This window comes from Littorina saxatilis, linkage group LG3, assembly GCF_037325665.1.
Source record: "Littorina saxatilis isolate snail1 linkage group LG3, US_GU_Lsax_2.0, whole genome shotgun sequence".
Taxonomy (NCBI): Eukaryota; Metazoa; Mollusca; class Gastropoda; order Littorinimorpha; family Littorinidae; genus Littorina; species Littorina saxatilis.
In genome coordinates this window covers 24,509,345-24,528,077 of record NC_090247.1, presented here as the reverse complement: position 1 = coordinate 24,528,077, position 18,733 = coordinate 24,509,345, and the positions used below count along the sequence as shown (strand labels likewise).

Sequence of the window (18,733 nt, the reverse complement as noted above, 5' to 3'; positions counted from 1 at the left end):
CATACCTGTGATTCCTGAGACGCATACCTGTGATTACCTGAGTGGTATACCTGTGTCCAGGAAGAGAGGCGCGGTGCAGGTGGATTACCTGGCGGCAGGATGGAGGGGTCAGTGAGAGGAGGCATGCTGCTGGTTGCGTGTGGCGTGCTGCTCGTCATCGTCATTCCTCAGACAGGTCAGTGGCGGTCACTGTCCGTGTTGATTGTGTCAACACTCTGTTCGTCATATATACCTCCTGCTCTTCGCTGTCTGTCTGATGATGTCTGTCTGATGTCTGTCTGCTGTCTGATTGAGCGTGAAAGCTGTTCCGTGATGGATGACTGATAACTGACGCTCTGTGTCTCTGTGATTACCACTTAACTACTTTTTTGTTACTCGTTAATTGCCCCTCTGGAAGGAGTGTTTGCGACCGCTTACGCGAATGAGTGCTTCTATACACACAATTACTGACGACAACATGTCACTGTATGGGCTTAGGTTTGCACAGATGGATGCTAACCAATATGTACGCGCGTGCTCAAACACACACACACACACACACACACACACACCGTGCACACACACACACACACACACACACACACAGTGACACGAGCAGGTAACACAAACCATGCAATTAGTCTCCAAGAGTTCCAGACAGCATGACTTCAGCCTGTGTTACCTGCACGCCGCCTTACCTGGATTGTGGAAGAAAACTCCAGGTAATGGCTCATCAAAGGGTATAGGTGCCGGCGCCGCCAGCAGACAGTAAGTACACACCCTGTGTATCATGTAGTATGGCAGAGTACGGCCAGCGTAGCCTGCAAGATGTTTAGTACGGTGCACGCCGCGTCTGATAGAGCTCGAGGAGTCTGGAAGTGAATGTTCGAATTCACTGCTTGTAAAAAAACAAGTCGCGTAAGGCGAAAATACAATATTTAGTCAAGTAGCTGTCGAACTCACAGAATGAAACTGAACGCAGCAAGACCGTATACTCGTAGCATCGTCACTCCACCGCCCGTGGCAAAGGCAGTGCCCGTGGAATTGACAAGAAGAGCGGGGTATTCGTTGCGCTAAGAAGGATAGCACGCTTTTCTGTACCTCTCTTCGTTTTAACTTTCTGAGCGTGTTTTTAATCCAAACATATCATATCTATATATTTTTGGAATCAGGAACCGACAAGGAATACGATGAAAGTGTTTTTAAATTGATTTCGAAAAAAAAAATTTGATAATAATTTTTATATATTTAATTTTCAGAGCTTGTTTTTAATCCAAATATAACATATTGATATGTTTTTGGAATCAGCAAATGATGGAGAATAAGATAAACGTAAATTTGGATCGTTTTATAAATTTTTATTTTTTTTTACAATTTTCAGATTTTTAATGACCAAAGTCATTAATTAATTTTTAAGCCACCAAGCTGAAATGCAATACCGAACCCCGGGCTTCGTCGAAGAGTACTTGACCAAAATTTCAACCAATTTGGTTGAAAAATGAGGGCGTGACAGTGCCGCCTCAACTTTCACGAAAAGCCGGATATGACGTCATCAAAGACATTTATCAAAAAAATGAAAAAAACGTTCGGGGATTTCATACCCAGGAACTCTCATGTCAAATTTCATAAAGATCGGTCCAGTAGTTTAGTCTGAATCGCTCTACACACACACACACACACACAGACACACACACAGACACACACACACACGCACACACGCACATACACCACGACCCTCGTTTCGATTCCCCCTCGATGTTAAAATATTTAGTCAAAACTTGACTAAATATAAAAAGGGGGAGGGGCGGAAAGCTGCTAAATATGTCCTGTGTTGATGACTTTTGTTTTCATCTTTTCTATTATTTGTTTGATAAGTAGGTACTGCAACCTGCATGTCTGACATAGCTACAGATTACTTTTTCTGGCTGACATTATTTCATCACCGCCAATGTGTGGTGTTGTCTTGGTGATGTAGAGTAAAGACAGGCAGCGTCCGCCTGCTCTTCTTTCGTCGTGTCCTCCAACCCCTTCAGTCTTCAGTCGGTGGCAATTCTACCCTTTCAGCTTTCTGTCGTTCAATTCTACCCCTGTCAGTCTTGCCCACCCCCCCCCCCCCCCCCCCCCACACCTTACATTGTTTTTGTCTTCCTTCGCTCCTCCCTGTCTCTCAGTCAATCGTTGAAGCTTGATGTAAGTTGGCTGTTGTTTTTCTCTCACTCTCACGGTATTATCTTCCTTCCATGTTTTGAACAACTTCGTCGAACACAGGGGCAAACAAACACACGTGGAAACATCAACAAACAGCTTAACGTGACCTTCACGCATTATCGGGACCTTCACGCGATTTCCGTTGACGTCACTGGGGAGATGATGGAGGGGGGGGGGGGGGGAGGCAGGAGAACCTGTTGAACAGGAAACATGGAGCAGAAAGTCTGTGAGAGAAAACATCTCCAAGCTCACTGTATAATGAAGACGATGCAGCACACACACACGGTGGGTTGTCTCCCCCGGATGTTGTGCTGGTTTGATTGAAGGGATGAAGGGAAGGACTCATTTTGCTTTGTTTTGGGCGATCCAGAGCGTAAATACAACCAAGCAAATCGATGAGAGATTTTAGTGGACAATGGTTTGTTGCCCGCAGTCATGTTGCTGAAAATATTACCCCTAAGAAGAACCACGCTGTATTATTGCTGGAGCAAGAGAGAACTAGACGGATGCAAGAGGCTTTTTTTTTAAAGACTGATTGAATATATGTATTTGTTTTGTTTTCTAATCGTTAAAAAGCTTAACTCTCCTGATCGGCAGAAGGAAGCTGATTGTGTTTGGCTGCCGTGTGTCTTCGTGACCTTGGCATAGTGAAAATGACCTTGGCGTAGCTTCCTGCGAGTGGCAGCGTGGCTCAGTGGGGTCGTGTTTCTTTCTGCCCTCTCTGGTTCTATTTATAGCACCGCACGGAATGTGTGTCATGCAGCGAGGCTTAATTCTCACCTGGCGCTGCTGACTGGTGATTCCATCACGAGGTCCTACCTGACTGCAACAGGAGGGAACGAGGTCTGGGGAGAGGGCAGATGGGGGGGGGGGGGGGGGGGTGGTAGGGGCAGGAGAGGTATGATTGAAAAGTGTTAGGTAGTGTGTGTGTGTGTGGGGGGGGGGAAATAGTCCGAGAGAGAGACAGACAGACACATCAGACAGACTGACTGACAGAATGAGAGAAAGAGAGAGGGAGAGAGACAGAAAGACAGAGAGAATGTAACACAGCACTGTTGCGACCCATCTCGTCATCGGCGCTTTTCCGAAAATGACCTGCGCTTTGTTGGAATTCCAACAATGGCCGCCATAGTAGGATTTCCAACTTTGCGCTACGCGATTCTAGAAATGTACCGCGCATAGTGAGAATTCTGCTCTTTCTTAGAATGCGATGTAAAATGACACAAGTCATGATGGCCTATGATGATCCTTGTGTTTTAAAGCGATCAATGCTTAGTCTTGAAAAAGCACCAAACCAACCGAATTACAAAAAGCAAAAACACTTTTGATAACTTCGGCGGGCTGTAACAACACAGTTCAACGACCCATCCCACTCGACCAAAACGCACCAATTTTACATAATTTTTAACGTTTCAGATCTTACATTTTACAACAACAAAAACACAACAAGAGTGTTCCGATATTATTTTTCACTGGTAACTATCGATTGTAATAATTTTTTACTCAGTCTTAACTGATTATATATTAAACTCCCACAGTCTCTCTGGGCTGCAGAGACAGCATTACGTTCCTTTACTGAGTAGGCTCTTGTCACGGACACTGCATGGTAATCTAGGCTCTTGAAACGTGATGTGCAAGTCTGTGAGCTATATTGATGTGATTGATTGTTGCAAAATGTTGATTCAAATTAAAGATGATTTTAGCCTGTTGTAACAAACTAACACTCTACTCTGAGAAAAAAAATCATTGTGTTCAAAATAGATCGAGACAGCAGCAACTAGCTAGCTGCATGCGCTGAGTGTGACTGAGAGAATTGTTCCACTGTGTACCCCCCCCCCCCCCCAACTCAAGACTTTCCCTGTAGAAGACCTTGCTTTTTCCTATACCTTATTCAGACGGGCGCTGTGGCAGGGTGGTAAGACGTCGGCCTCTTAATCGGAAGGTCGAGGGTTCGAATCCCGGTCGCGGCCGCCTGGTGGGTTAAGTGTGGAGATTTGTCCGATCTCCCATGTCAACTTATGTGCAGACCTGCTAGTGGCTTATCCCCCTTCGTGTGTACACGCAAGCACAAGACCAAGTGCGCACGGAAAAGATCCTGTAATCCATGTCAGAGTTCGGTGGGTTATAGAAACACGAAAATATCCAGCATGCTTCCTCCGAAAGCGGCATATGGCTGCCTTAATGGCGGGGGAAAAACGGTCATACACGTAAACTTCCACTCGTGCAAAAAACACGAGTGTACGTGGGAGTTTCAGCCCACGAACGCAGAAGAAGAAGAAGATATACCTTATTCATGACCTGTGAAAAGGGTATACTTTTTTTGTGCCAGTCGAAGGGTAGCCATTTCTAGAACGAGGCAGCTCGTTTCCAGAAATGCGGCGCTTTGTTGGAAATCAAATGAGGTTTCGGGAAATCCCGATTATTCCAACTCTGCCCCGGATTCTTACTTTGCGCCCAACAGCACTACGGCAAACAGTGGGAAGCTCTCAGCATTCAACGCAGGGCCGGACCCAAGGGGGGGTTCCAGGGGTTCCGGAACCCCACCCCTGGAAAAAGCATGTACCTTGCTTTGACTTTTACTAGTTTTAGCACCAAAACAATAAAACCGTTATTTCTAATATGCTGACTGTTAGCAAATGATAACAGACATGTCTCGTAAAATATATCCAAATTCGCCTGCCGGCTCATTTGGATATAATTTCCTCAACATGTCTGTTATCATTTGCCAACAGTCAGCATATAGAAATAACTAATAATATAATTATATGTTGGTTTCTTGTAGCTTTTTTTCTCTTTTTTCAATTTTTGTCTTCATTTTATTCCAACCAGAAATGTGGATGTTGGTCTGCTGTTACGTTTAGTGTCTGGAATGTATAGTTTCCTAATTTCTGACGGTTTGTATCTTTGTTATCGCCCCATTACCCTTCATTCTCTTCAGGCACTATATTGCCCATCCTCATCTTCTCGCTAGATTCATTTCCCATGTAACCCCCCGCGGGTTAGGGGGAGTCCCATATTGGTTGGGACGAGAAAGAATTTACCCGATGCTCCCCAGCATGTCGTAAGAGGCGACTAACGGATTCTGTTTCTCCTTTTACCCTTGTTAAGTGTTTCTTGTATAGAATATAGTCAATGTTTGTAAAGATTTTAGTCAAGCAGTATATAAGAAATGTTAAGTCCTTTGTACTGGAAACTTGCATTCTCCCAGTAAGGTCATAATTATATTGTACTACGTTGCAAGCCCCTGGAGCAATTTTTTGGTTAGTGCTTTTGTGAACAAGAAACAATTAACAAGTGGCTCTATCCCATCCCCCCCCCCCCCCTCCCCCTCCCCCCCTTTCCCCGTCGCGATATAACCTTGAACGGTTGAAAACGACGTTAAACACCAAATAAAGAAATTTCCCATGTAGCTACCCTCCGTCTTCAGTGTGTGTGGTTTTTGTGTGATTTTTTTCTTCTCTGTCCGTCTTTTCTTTCTTTCTGTGCATCTATGTTTATTCCTTGTGTGTTCTATTTATTACTGCCCGACAGTCTCAATCTTTTCTCCTTTCAACCGCTTCTTTCTTCCTGTCTTCGCTATAGCCAGTCTTGGAGCTGTGTGGCGGTTGTTGTGTTTGCTTTAGCACGACTGATAATTGATCCCCGCTTATAAAGAAGCCGGGGTGAGAGGCACTTGATCTTTCTTGCTTTTCTTTCCACGTCAAATTGATCGCGCCAAACACGGCACCACGCACAAACGCAGGCTCGTCACAAAATCAATGGGGCGCGAGTTGTCGAACGTCGGAGAGGAGTCCGCTTCAATCAGGCCGCCAGGCGGACACAGGACGGGACGTCACTGCCGCCAATTTACCCTAACATCTAATACCTCGCTTTTTATTCTTCCCCTGAAAGGGAATTGCCGCGGAATTGCTCTAATTGAGAGTAAGTGCGCTTATTAGTGAAAAGCGTCTTTGGTTCCTGTTGGGTCTGCTGCTCTTTATGATCGTTGTAAGGAGGCGGACGGGGGAATGTGTGTGTGTGTCTGTGTGTGTGTGTGTGCGGGGGCTAAAATACAGGCATTGACCCAAACATCGACCCTGTCGTCAAAAGGTTGTGTCGTCAAAAGGTCGTTTGTTGCTCGGTCTGACTGCTGTTCTCCGGGATGGCTGTAGCGGACGACTGGAGTACAGTCACAGTCACCGGTAGACATTGATTTTGTCGTGGTAAAACTGTTCTCAAATACTTTCTAAAACACATATGGGTGGGATTCTTCCGGTATATGCCGGAAATCCGGATTCGTAATGTCTGTGGTGACGTTTTTTTGGTTGTTGATTATACAAATCCTTCAGCGTCATGGGGGCCCCCCTTAAAATTCTTCAGGATTCGTGACATTTTTCAGTCCCACCCTTAAAGACAGTTTCGGTCGGTTTGTATGTGTATGTGCGTGTGGAGAGGGGGTTGACGGGGGGGGGGGGGGGGGAGGAGTTGTGATGATGGTGGTAAGTGGTACTTATACATAGCTGGTGCGTGTTTGTCTCAGTGTCAACTTTATAATTGTACACTGTATGTGAACTTTAAGGTTAGCACGGACAATGAACCCAGCGTGTCACTGTGCACACCGTAATATTGTAAGCGCGTTATGCTGACTCCCGACTCAAACTGCATGACAACGCCGTACCCCGTGCTCTACAGAAACACCCCCGACGACATAACCTGCTTAAAACATCTAGTCAAAACAAAAACAACAACAAAACAGGTGAAAAAGTGAGAAAAAAACAATAATAAATTATACCGACTGTGGAAACATGATGAATGTCTGCTGATTTGATCACAAGCTGTGGTGATTCAGTTGAGATTATCTGCATTTCATTTCCATCTCTATAGCTCTTTCTCACTAGCGAGGCCGGAGGTGTGCACGAGTTTCGTCCCTTTGGTTCGGTAAGTTCCGGTTAAGATAGAGGCGGCAGTCGAGCGCATGAACGTGAAAGAATTGAAAGATTTTCTTCGGAAACATGGCCAACTTGTCAGTGGAAAAAAAGAAGAATTAGTGCGCAGAGCAAGAGGCACGTTTCAGCTGCGAAAAGATGGCAAGGATGCTATCGATAATGCTGTGGAAACAAATGATTCAAGTTAGCATTTGACAGACCACTTCGACTGTCAGTGTCACGAACTTGTAGCCTATGTGTTAAATGTTATCAATAATTATTGAGCACACGCGGAATTTGTGCGTGAATCAGTGAGTCCTTTTGATGCTTGGTAGTCATGCATTTATTGTTGTTAACTGGATGTGCGTGTTGTCTAAGGCTAATGTCAGACGGAGCTCGCAAAACACGAAACAAACGCCGAACAAAAGCAAAACAACACACAAAAGCACCATGTTTTGCTTTTGTTCGGCTTTTGTTTCGTGTTTTGCGAGCTCCATCTGACCTTAGCCTAAGAGCAGTTTCACATTACCAGTTCATGGCTCTTTAATGTTACTTCAGTTGTTTTACTTTACATTGTTTACCAACTTTGTTAAACTGCTATTGTTTGTATATGTTTTAGATAAATAAAACCCAAACTGTATCAACTGCGTCTGTTGAAGTGTGTGTGATTATCTGTAAAACAAGTCATTCATCAAGCTTCAGATTCATCATGTCTTTATTCTTTGAATACATATATAATTATATAATACACTGCATTGTCGTTCCTCGGCAAATATTTCAGCCAACTGTGAATAAAAAACAAAATGTAATCACACACAGGTAATAAATATTTTTCCCTTAAAAACATAAAAAGCATAGATACACACCACACAAACCCTATTTATAATTTCATGTACATAATCCCACGTTACAAAATAGTGCACTCCTTACAACACACGCTCACACCTGGTTGGTTTGCGTTCAACTTCTCGGACATATTCAGGCATGAAAATTCTCCGTATTTTCGAAAAAAATAAACCGTATTTTTTTTATTTTCCGTATTTTTTCTTTTTTTAAAAAATTTTTTTACATTTTTTTTTATTTTTTACATTTTTTTTTCCTAGTCATAGTTATAGTAAAATAGTTTTGGGGCCATGTTTGAATCCAATTTTAAGGCTCAGATAGCCCCAGATTGCACCAAATTGCACCCTTGAAAAAAAAAAATCCGGGGGGGCATGCCCCCGGACCTCCCTAGAAGTCTTGGCGCTTTGCGCCTGCGAAACTTGGCGCTATGCGCCTTCGAATTTTGTTTTCAGTATTTTTTTTTTTCAGTTTTCATGCCTGATATTTTAACTGGATACAAAAATTTGGAGTACAAACCAGCATCAGTTTTCATGCATACTAGTTTTATAATTTCTGTCTTCCATGCATTGGGAATGTAAGCATCAATGAGTGACATACACAGAGTCAATGACTGAGATTTATAGTGACACTAGAGACTACAGTCATACTGAGACACGGCAGTCCTTCTTACAGCTCATGTGCCTGTTACTGTTTCACACAGACAAGAGCAAAATGCACTAATGATTGAAGGAAGTATGTTGTACAACAACATTCTTTTACACTTTTATGTACATGAACAAATAATACCCATCTGATTAACTAGACGAGAAAGTCACTCTGTCAAGTTGCACAAAATCTTGTCATTTTCTAAAAGAAAGAGTAACACGTAGGCGCTGCTCCCAAGCTCTTTTCAGTTGCTTGTTTGTTGGAAGTTTATGTAGCCTGACAACTCTTCCTTCAATAATTTTTCCACGATAGTTATGGCAAATGACACAGTACTGCTTTCCACCACCACACACTCTGAGCGAGCTTTCTTTCAGTGCAGACGCCATGATGTAGAAGATACCGGAACTAACCCAGCGTTTCTCCTTCGTTGAAGAGCATGGAAAGATAACTCGTACTTGACTAGAAGTGAGAAAGTGCTATACTGGTGCGTTTTTCACGTGAGTGTCTTTTCACTTTTGCCGAGGGCTGTTTTTTTCAACAAAAATGCAGCTGTCTCAGTCAGCTTCCCATGACGTATCATCTTGACACATTTACCTGCAGGCCAGTTTGCTCTCGTCTCAACATAGACGGGGAGTCGAGACGAGGGTGGTGGTGTATGTGTGTCTGTCTGTGTGTATGTGATGAGCGATTCAGAGAAAACTAGACCGATCTTCATGAAACTTTACATGAGAGTTTCTAAGAATGATATCCCCAGACGTGTGTCCTCTCTCATGTTTTGATAAATAGCTTTGACGACGTCATATCCGGCTTTTTCCGAACGTTGAAGCGGCTCTGATACTCCCTCATTTTTCGATCAAATTGATTGACATTTTGGTCAAGCAATCTTCAACAAAGCCTGAACTTGCATTTCAGCTTAAAAGCTTAAAATTAGTTTTTGAGTTCGGTCATCAAAAATCTCAAAATTCAAATTCAAATTTAAAAAAACTGACTGACGTCACAGGAACAACATCACTGACGTCACAGAAAAACCTCACTGACGTCACAGGAACAAAATAAACTGACGTCACAGCAACAAACTCATTGACTTCACAGAAACAAACTCACTGACGTTCCTGACAAAATACAACCTGTTTGCACGCCACGTAGCGCTTTGCGGCCTCTGTCCAACACGTGCAATACCCACTGACGTCACAGGAACACTAGCCAACGACGCCAAAGGAACAAAACGCAACCTGCAAGCTTGTACAACACCCACTGACGTCACAGGAACAACATTAACACCGACTGACATCACAGGAACAACACCCATTGACCCGTCACCAACTCCCTTGCAGACCAAACTATACGGCAGTCGACAGGAGTTGGAGAAAACGACAACATTTATCACCAGTGCTGGACTGATCGTGTAGCCTCTGCGAACGCCAAGAAGAAGAAGACACCCATTGACGTCACAGGAACTGAATACCGACTGACGTCCAAGGAACAACGCCCATTGACGTCACAGGAACTGAATACCAACTGACGTCACACGAACAACACCCATTGGCGTCACAGGAACTAAACACCAACTGACGTCACAGAAACAACACCCATTGACGTCACAGGAACTGAATACCGACTGACGTCCAAGGAACAACGCCCATTGACGTCAATGGAACTGAATACCAACTGACGTCACACGAACAACACCCATCGACGTCACAGAAACTGAATACCAACTGACGTCACAGAAACAACACCCACTGACGTCACAGGAACAAAACGCAAGCTGTGTGCGCGCCATGCTGCTCTAAGGCCTGGCGCTCATCTATGTAATTTCAGCAGGACAGACGACGCACTGCAGATTATCCCAGCCCGCTACACGTTGCGTGAAAGGAAAACAGGCCAAGTACTCGTCATAATCCCTATCGCAGCATCAATAATATGCAGTGCGTCGTCTGTGCCGCTGAAACTGCGCAGGTATATTCTGCCCTTTAGCAGGCTCTGCCTTCCACCACCACGCTGAATGACAAAAACCTGCCGACAACCAATCCATCATAAACTGCTTCATAAAGTGCCGCGGCTGTCGCTGCAGCTGGTGGTGGTGGGGGTGGGTGGGGGTCAAGCTGTTGACCTCACGCCCCTCTGTCACCCAGTCCGTGTGTAGCGCGTGGCGTGGCCTTACCCCAGCTGCCACTGGAACTGCCATGGCTTTGCACCCGTTTATCATTGTGTTAGTTTGAAACTGCTGCTGTCAGTGACCTTAGTATCAAAGACTGACAGTAGCATCCTCTGCTGCTGTCACGGATCTTGCCCATTTTGCCCACAGGTTGTTCCAGCGTCATTTAGTTATAAGGAGAACAGTTTAATGATCGATATGATATATCACGGCATCATTATTATGTCGTTAAGGACAACAATGCATGCAGTAACAAGCCTTACTTAGTGAAGCATCTCATCCAACGTTTCCGCGCATAACGTGTTTTTCTGGGCGTTTTTTAAGCCTTGATTGTAGAATAATGTTATTCTATTTCAGACTTTATTGTGCAGTTCGTGACGTTATCATCTGGCGGGTAAAGTTAAGACGAGTTTCTGTGTGTGATGATGTTGCTGTGTGGAGTGCTGACAAGTACTGTTTTGTGTGTGATGATGTTGCTGTGTGGAGTGCTGACAAGTACTGTTTTGTGTGTGATGATGTTGCTGTGTGGAGTGCTGACAAGTACTGTTTTGTGTGTGATGATGTTGCTGTGTGGAGTGCTGACAAGTACTGTTTTGTGTCATCATCTGATTGCACGGCACACAACATGGTACCTCCTGGCTAGTTGCGTCATCATCTGTAACGGAAGGAACGGTGCTGACATTTAAATAGCTGCTGTGGGCACCATCCGGCATTAGGGACAACCCACTCTTCTTCTTATTTTTTTTGGTATTCATGTGTTGTCAAGTTTAAGTAGAAAACAGGCCTTACATCACACCCATATCTTGTTTCTTATCGGGTTAGGGCTGAGCAATTCATCACAGGATTAAAGCCCCAGTTTCCTGGGTTATAAACCACATGACGTATTAGGTACAGCTTTTACTGCTTTCCGCCGACAGTTCAATGTCCTTTTCCTCCACTGCTACCACCCACCCCCAGGCTCCACGCCCAACTATCGTGCACATAACCCCTCTCTCCCCCACTTCTCTGAGCTTCCTGTTGTTATGCACCGCGTCAGCTGAAAGGAAAGATACGCCATAAAAACTACGCACGGAAAACTAACGCCGCTCACTCCTGCGAAATCAGTTCATCTTCTTTGATGAAACACTGCGGTTTGGAGCCACAACAAACTCGTGAAGTTGTAAATAAGGAAAAAGAAAGAAGAAAAATCAGGAAGTGAGGAAGGGAGGGGAATTTAGGGGATTAGAGCGGGGGCCGCCATTTCTACAGGCGCTAATGATCGATCGCAACATTAGCTCAGCTGACACTTTTGTCCTGCAGGCGTTTTGCGGTGCGTTGATGTCTCTGACTGTGGGGAATAGAAATGACATTCTGTTGATGTTTCTAACTGTGGGGAATGGGAAATGACATTCTGTTGATGTTTCTAACTGTGGGGAATGGGAAATGACATTCTGTTGATGTCTCTGACAGTGGGGAATGGGAAATGACATCCTGTTGATGTCTCTAACTGTGGGGAATGGGAAATGACATTCTGTTGATGTCTCTGACTGTGGGGAATGAGAAATGACATTCTGTTGATGTCTCTAACTGTGGGGATTGGGAAATGACATTCTGTTGAAGTCTCTTACTGTGAGGAATGGGAAATGACATTCTGTTGATGTCTCTGACTGTGGGGAATGGGAAATGACATTCTGTTGATGTCTCTGACAGTGGGGAATGGGAAATGACATTTTGTTGAAGTCTCTTATTGTGGGGAATGGGAAATGACATTCTGTTGATGTCTCTGACTGTGGGGAATGCGAAATGACATTCTGTTGATGTTTCTAACTGTGGGGAATGGGAAATGACATTCTGTTGATGTCTCTGACAGTGGGGAATGCGAAATGACATTCTGTTGATGTCTCTAACTGTGGGGAATGGGAAATGACATTCTGTTGATGTCTCTGACTGTGGGGAATGTGAAATGACATTCTGTTGATGTCTCTAACTGTTGGGAATGGGAAATGACATTCTGTTGATGTCTCTGACTGTGGGGAATGAGAAATGACATTCTGTTGATCTCTCTAACTGTGGGGAATGGGAAATGACATTCTATTGAAGTCTCTGACTGTGGGGAATGGGAAATGACATTCTGTTGATGTCTCTAACTGTGGGGATTGGGAAATGACATTTTGTTGAAGTCTCTTATTGTGGGGAATGGGAAATGACATTCTGTTGATGTCTCTGACTGTGGGGAATGGGAAATGACATTCTGTTGAAGTCTCTTACTGTGGGGAATGGGAAATGATATTCTGTTGATATCTCTAACTGTGGGGAGTGGGAAATGACATTCTGTTGATGTGTCTGACTGTGGGGAATGGGAAATGACATTATGTTTATGTGTCTGACTGTGGGGAATGGGAAACGACATTCTGTTGAAGTCTCTTACTGTGGGGAATGGGAAATGACATTCTGTTGATGTCTCTAACTTTGAGGAATGGGAAATGACATTCTGTTGATGTCTCTAACTGTGGGGAATGGGAAATGACATTCTGTTGATATCTAACTGTGGGGAGTGGGAAATGACATTCTGTTGATGTGTCTGACTGTGGGGAATGGGAAATGACATTCTGTTGATGTGTCTGACTGTGGGGAATGGGAAATGACATTTTGTTGATGTCTCTAACTGTGGGGATTGGGAAATGACATTCTTTTGATGTCTCTAACTGTGGGGAATGGGAAATGACATTTTGTTGATGTCTCTAACTGTGGGGAATGGGAAATGACATTTTGTTGATGTCTCTAACTGTGGGGAATGGGAAATGACATTCTGTTGATGTCTCTAACTGTGGGGAATGAGAAATGACATTCTGTTGATGTCTCTGACAGTGGGGAATGGGAAATGACATTCTGTTGATGTCTCTAACTGTGGGGAATGGGAAATGACATTCTGTTGATGTGTCTGACTGTGGGGAATGGGAAACGATATTCTGTTGAAGTCTCTTACTGTGGGGAATGGGAAATGACATTGTGTGTGTGTGTGTGTGTGTGTGTGTGTGTGTGTGTGTGTGTGTGTGTGTGTGTGTGTCCTCTTGCATCGCTCAGATAATCTTGTTCCCGCCTTTCTCGCCAACTAGAAGCTGGTGTTGGGTGTGTAGCAGTCAAGTGAGCTAAGTCGTGGTGATAATGGCTGGTTGCCCCCCAGGCCAACCATACATTTAGACCCTCCAAATGTCAGGCGCTATTTTCACACAGCAGACACGACAACAACAAAACACCCACACAGCTTTGAAAGGCGGCGCGCACGCACACACGCACACACACACACACACACACACACACACGCGCGCATTCACACACACACACACACACACACACACACACACACATCAGACACAACCACAAAACACTACACAGCTTTATTAAAGGCGGCGCGCGCACACAAAGCAGGCCCCTTAGCATCATGTGCAGCGATGAATAAGAAAAACGGAGTGTTCATTGTTCTCCTATTATCGATCTTAGCGTTACAGTCTACACCCCACAATGAAAAACACGGATTCTTCGAATTCTTGATGGTGTCCTTAGAGACTGAACCCTGGCCCTGAGAGAAGTGTGACGTCACATTGCTGTGAGTTAAGAGTCTCGGCTAGAGCAGGGAACCGTGTCTTGGGGTCCCTGCTGCCTTTTGATCTATTGCATGTCTCTCTCTGGCTGGGCACTCTGGGTTGCACATGAGAGAGAGAGAGAGAGAGAGAGAGAGAGAGGGGGGGGAGGGGGAGAGAGAGTGGGGAGAGAGAGAGAGAGAGGGGGGGGAGAGAGAGATGACAGAGATTGAGATTGACAAAGAGAGAGAGATTGAGGGCGGGGGGACAAACTGAGAAAGACACAGAGGAAGATGATGGTAATACGACAGGACTAATTATGGCGGCGTAACAAGAAGATGACGTTGACATGATAAGACAATCGCTGTGCACGTGCCGCTGCATGGGAATGACAGTGTATTGTTTACCAACATCGTGGATGCGTGTGGTTTGTTTGTTTGTTTGTTTGCTTAACGCCCAGCCGACCACGAGGGGCCATATCAGGGCGGTGCTGCTTTGACCTATAACGTGCGCCACACACAAGACAGAAGTCGCAGCACAGGCTTCATGTCTCACCCAGTCACATTATTCTGACACCGGACCAACCAGTCCTAGCACTAACCCCATAATGCCAGACGCCAGGCGGAGCAGCCACTAGATTGCCAATTTTAAAGTCTTAGGTATGACCCGGCCGGGGTTCGAACCCACGACCTTCCGATCACGGGGCGGACGCTAGGCCACCGTGGTTAGAAGCCGGTGTCCTTTTCAGAGGGAACAGGAGCCATGCGTGGATAGTGACTGCTGTCACCATGCAGAGAGTGGGACCGTCTTACTGGGAGCTTACCGCTAACTTCTCTAGCACAAGAATGAAGAACTCGTGCATTCACTCAGTGTATCGTGCCCACAAGCTCTGACTGACCGGGACTCATGACTGCTGTGCGGGTCGTCAGGGTGCACAGATGAACGATCCCTGGTAGCGATAAGATCGCGGCTTTTCTATCTCGGTAGATGGCTCATGTTCCTTGCACAGCCCAAACTCCTCCTATCGATTTGCGATCAAGTAACACGGAGAAAATGCTGATATGAGAATGCACCGCGTCTAAAATGGATAGTCATTTTCTGAGGTCACATCTAGAAAAAAAGCAGGGAGCTTGCGTTACCGCACTATTAAGCGATCCCAGGTCGCTGCCAGGGGGGAATTGTGAGAGAATGTACTAGATAGGTTGTTCCTATAGCCAGGACAGAGAGAGACGTCGGGTATTCAGCCATAGAGAATTCAGCCATAGAGAATTCAGACACAGATAATTAAATCAGCCACAGAGAAATCAGCCATAGAGAATTCAGACACAGAGAAATCAGCCATAGAGAATTCAGCCATAGAGAATTCAGACACAGATAAATCAGCCATAGAGAATTCAGACACAGAGACATCAGCCATAGAGAATTCAGCCATAGAGAATTCAGACACAGATAAATCAGCCATAGAGAATTCAGACACAGATAAATCAGCCATAGAGAATTCAGACACAGAGAAATCAGCCATAGAGAATTCAGACACAGAGACATCAGCCATAGAGAATTCAGACACAGAGACATCAGCCACAGAGAACTGGGACACAGAAAAGTACCGGCCTAGTGCGCAGCCCACATAGGAAAATCTGTTGACATGAGCTGTCTCGATTACACCACGTAATCCCACCGAAGACTTACTTTTGAGTCAAAAGTGAATCATTAAACTTACGTGGCCACACCAATATTCCATTGCCCCGCGTGTACCAGTCTTTGGACACACCAATACTCCATTGCCCCGCGTGTACCAGTCTTTGGACACACCAATATTCCATTGCCCCGCGTACACCAGTCTTTGGACACACCAATATTCCATTGCCCCGCGTGTACCAGTCTTTGGACACACCAATACTCCTTTGCCCCGCGTGTACCAGTCTTTGGACACACCAATATTCCATTGCCCCGCGTGTACCAGTCTTTGGACACACCAATACTCCATTGCCCCGCGTGTACCAGTCTTTGGACACACCAATACTCCATTGCCCCGCGTGTACCAGTCTTTGGACACACCAATACTCCATTGCCCCGCGTGTACCAGTCTTTGGACACACCAATATTCCATTGCCCCGCGTGTACCAGTCTTTGGACACACCAATACTCCATTGCCCCGCGTGTACCAGTCTTTGGACACACCAATATTCCATTGCCCCGCGTGTACCAGTCTTTGAACACACTAATACTCCATTGCCCCGCGTGTACCAGTCTTTGAACATACTAATACTCCATTGATCCGCGTGCACCAGTCTTTGGACACACCAAGTTGCAAGAGAGGTGAACAGAACCAGGAGACCAGGCAGGGGGGGGGGGGTGGAGGGAGGGGGATGGCACGGGGCAACAAGTGACGGTACAACGGGCCCGCTGAGGGACCTCAGGAAGGCGGGGAAGGAACGGGAGAGAAAAAAATCATTTATATTCCAACTTTTATCAGAATGAATCTATTGTGTGTATGCCAAAGTGGGCCAGTACGTCAGAACCGTTCTTCTGGTTTGACAATAATCCCGACTGTTATATCCCTGCCTGTTGTTTTCCAAGCCAGCCCGAAACAGTCCGCCTTACAGACAGATTGAATCACGGGGTCCCGGGGGCCCTACCATTCTATATCTCTGCCACCAGGGGGCGTCGTTACGCCATTGATTCCCACACAACTCTCCTCTCCAAGACAAAACGGCTCTGGGAGACAAAGTGCAGACCTCCATGATACCAGCCCTTCTCGCGTCATGACCCCCGTGGGCATTGCAATGGGAAGACTCCAACAGGCCTTTTACATTTTGTCTCTGCTTGAGGAATCTTTATGTGGGTAAAAAGTTGTCACAGCATAAAGGAGGATGGCTCTGTGTTGCTAACAGAAGGAGAGAGAAGCAAGAGAACTATTCATGGGAAGAATGTTCAATTGAAGTACGGTGGTGGTACCTGAAACAAAAGGACATCCTTGGGACCGGCCCAAAGCGTCTCTACATTGCAGGTGGCCTTTCGTGGCAGTGGAACAACAGGTGTCCTTTTACAGGAGGTGTCCTGCCATCGGGGGGGGGGGGGGGGGGGGTTCACATCGCAGATACCACTGTAATACGTAAAATATTTTCTGTTTTATTTATCAGTTCGTGCACGCCGGATCTCTGAGTAACTTCCCCCTCGCTTCCTGGGCGACTCTGAGTTTTATAGATTTATTAGCACTAATACAATACCTCTCTCTCTCTCTCTCTCTCTCTCTCTCTCTCTCTCTCTCTCTCTCTCTAACAATGAATCAGGGGTAAGGACCCGGATGTAGCCTCCACTTTACTAAGCACGTGACTTTCTTATTGCCCAAAAATGCAACAGATTTCAGGTTTGAACATGACTCACAGTTTTTGTTGTTGAAGGATGCGGATCTAATCTGAACATGCCTTTCAAGTTATCTCAATGTGATCACGTGCATGGTAACCTGATCATCTCACCCCGTTGTTATGCAAAGCCATGAATCACGCGGCACGTTGCGGCCACTTCTGTGCAGCAAATTGGTGCAGACACCGACGTCATTTTTTTCACAATTATATTACGACGAAGACGAGTTTTCTGCCTAAAAAGCGATGTTATTTGGTTCACATTTAACTTAGTTAGAGTTGGTTAGGGTTATCGGCGCTGGCAGCGGTGCTCTATAGTGAAGAGCCGGACCGAATGTAAATGACAGAAGATTTCCTTAATTTCCTTTGCATAATTGTGTGGTTATTTAAATCCTTCTTTTTCTTTTTTGCTGGTTCTTATTCTTGTTCGTCTTGTACCTCTTCTCAATCTTCTTATTCTTGTTCTTATTTTAGTTTTTCTTGTTCTCTTTCTTCTCCAAATTTGAAGCAGTCCTGATAGAAGTGTTTCTAAGACATACAGTTTTTACCTACGGTTTACATTCTCACCAAGTTTGGTGCGGGCGGGAAACACCAGTCAATGTTCCAGACATTTTTGTTCTGAGAATAACGGTATCTGCATTGCTGCTGTTCTCAGAATAACGATCATCTGGAATGAACTGCCCTACAATGTTCGAAACAGTCAGTCGCTCCCCTTCTTCAAAGCCAACCTCAAGACACACCTCTTCAAACAACATTTCGTCGCCGATTAGCTCTGTCCCAAACATTGTTCTCTGTGAGTACTTAACTGACCTGGTGTGTGTGTGTGTGTGTGTGTGTGTGTGTGTGTGTGTGTGTGTGTGCGTGTGTATGTGTGTGTGAGTGTGTGTGTGTATGTGTGTGTGTGTGTGTTTGTGCATGTGTGCTTGTTGTGAGCATTTGTCTGTTGCATGTGTTTGCGTGTTTTGACTGTTCACTGTGCTGCGCTGCGAAAAAATGTGATTTTTTATATTTTATGCAAGCATGTATAATTATGTGCTCTTTGATGAGTATTTTCCTTTTCATTTGAGACAA

The 18,733-nt window shown here is 45.1% G+C and overlaps 1 protein-coding gene across 1 annotated transcript in view; it reads left to right on the top strand.

Annotated features, from left to right (window-relative positions):
• The first annotated feature begins 6 nt into the window (after positions 1–6).
• Positions 7–18,733, top strand: part of LOC138961143 (uncharacterized) — a 109,702-nt gene continuing 90,975 nt past the window's right edge. The window contains exon 1 of the mRNA XM_070332740.1: positions 7–175. Coding sequence (XP_070188841.1) covers positions 100–175 — 76 coding nt within the window. The 5' untranslated portion in view covers positions 7–99. The remainder of the gene's footprint in view (positions 176–18,733) is intronic.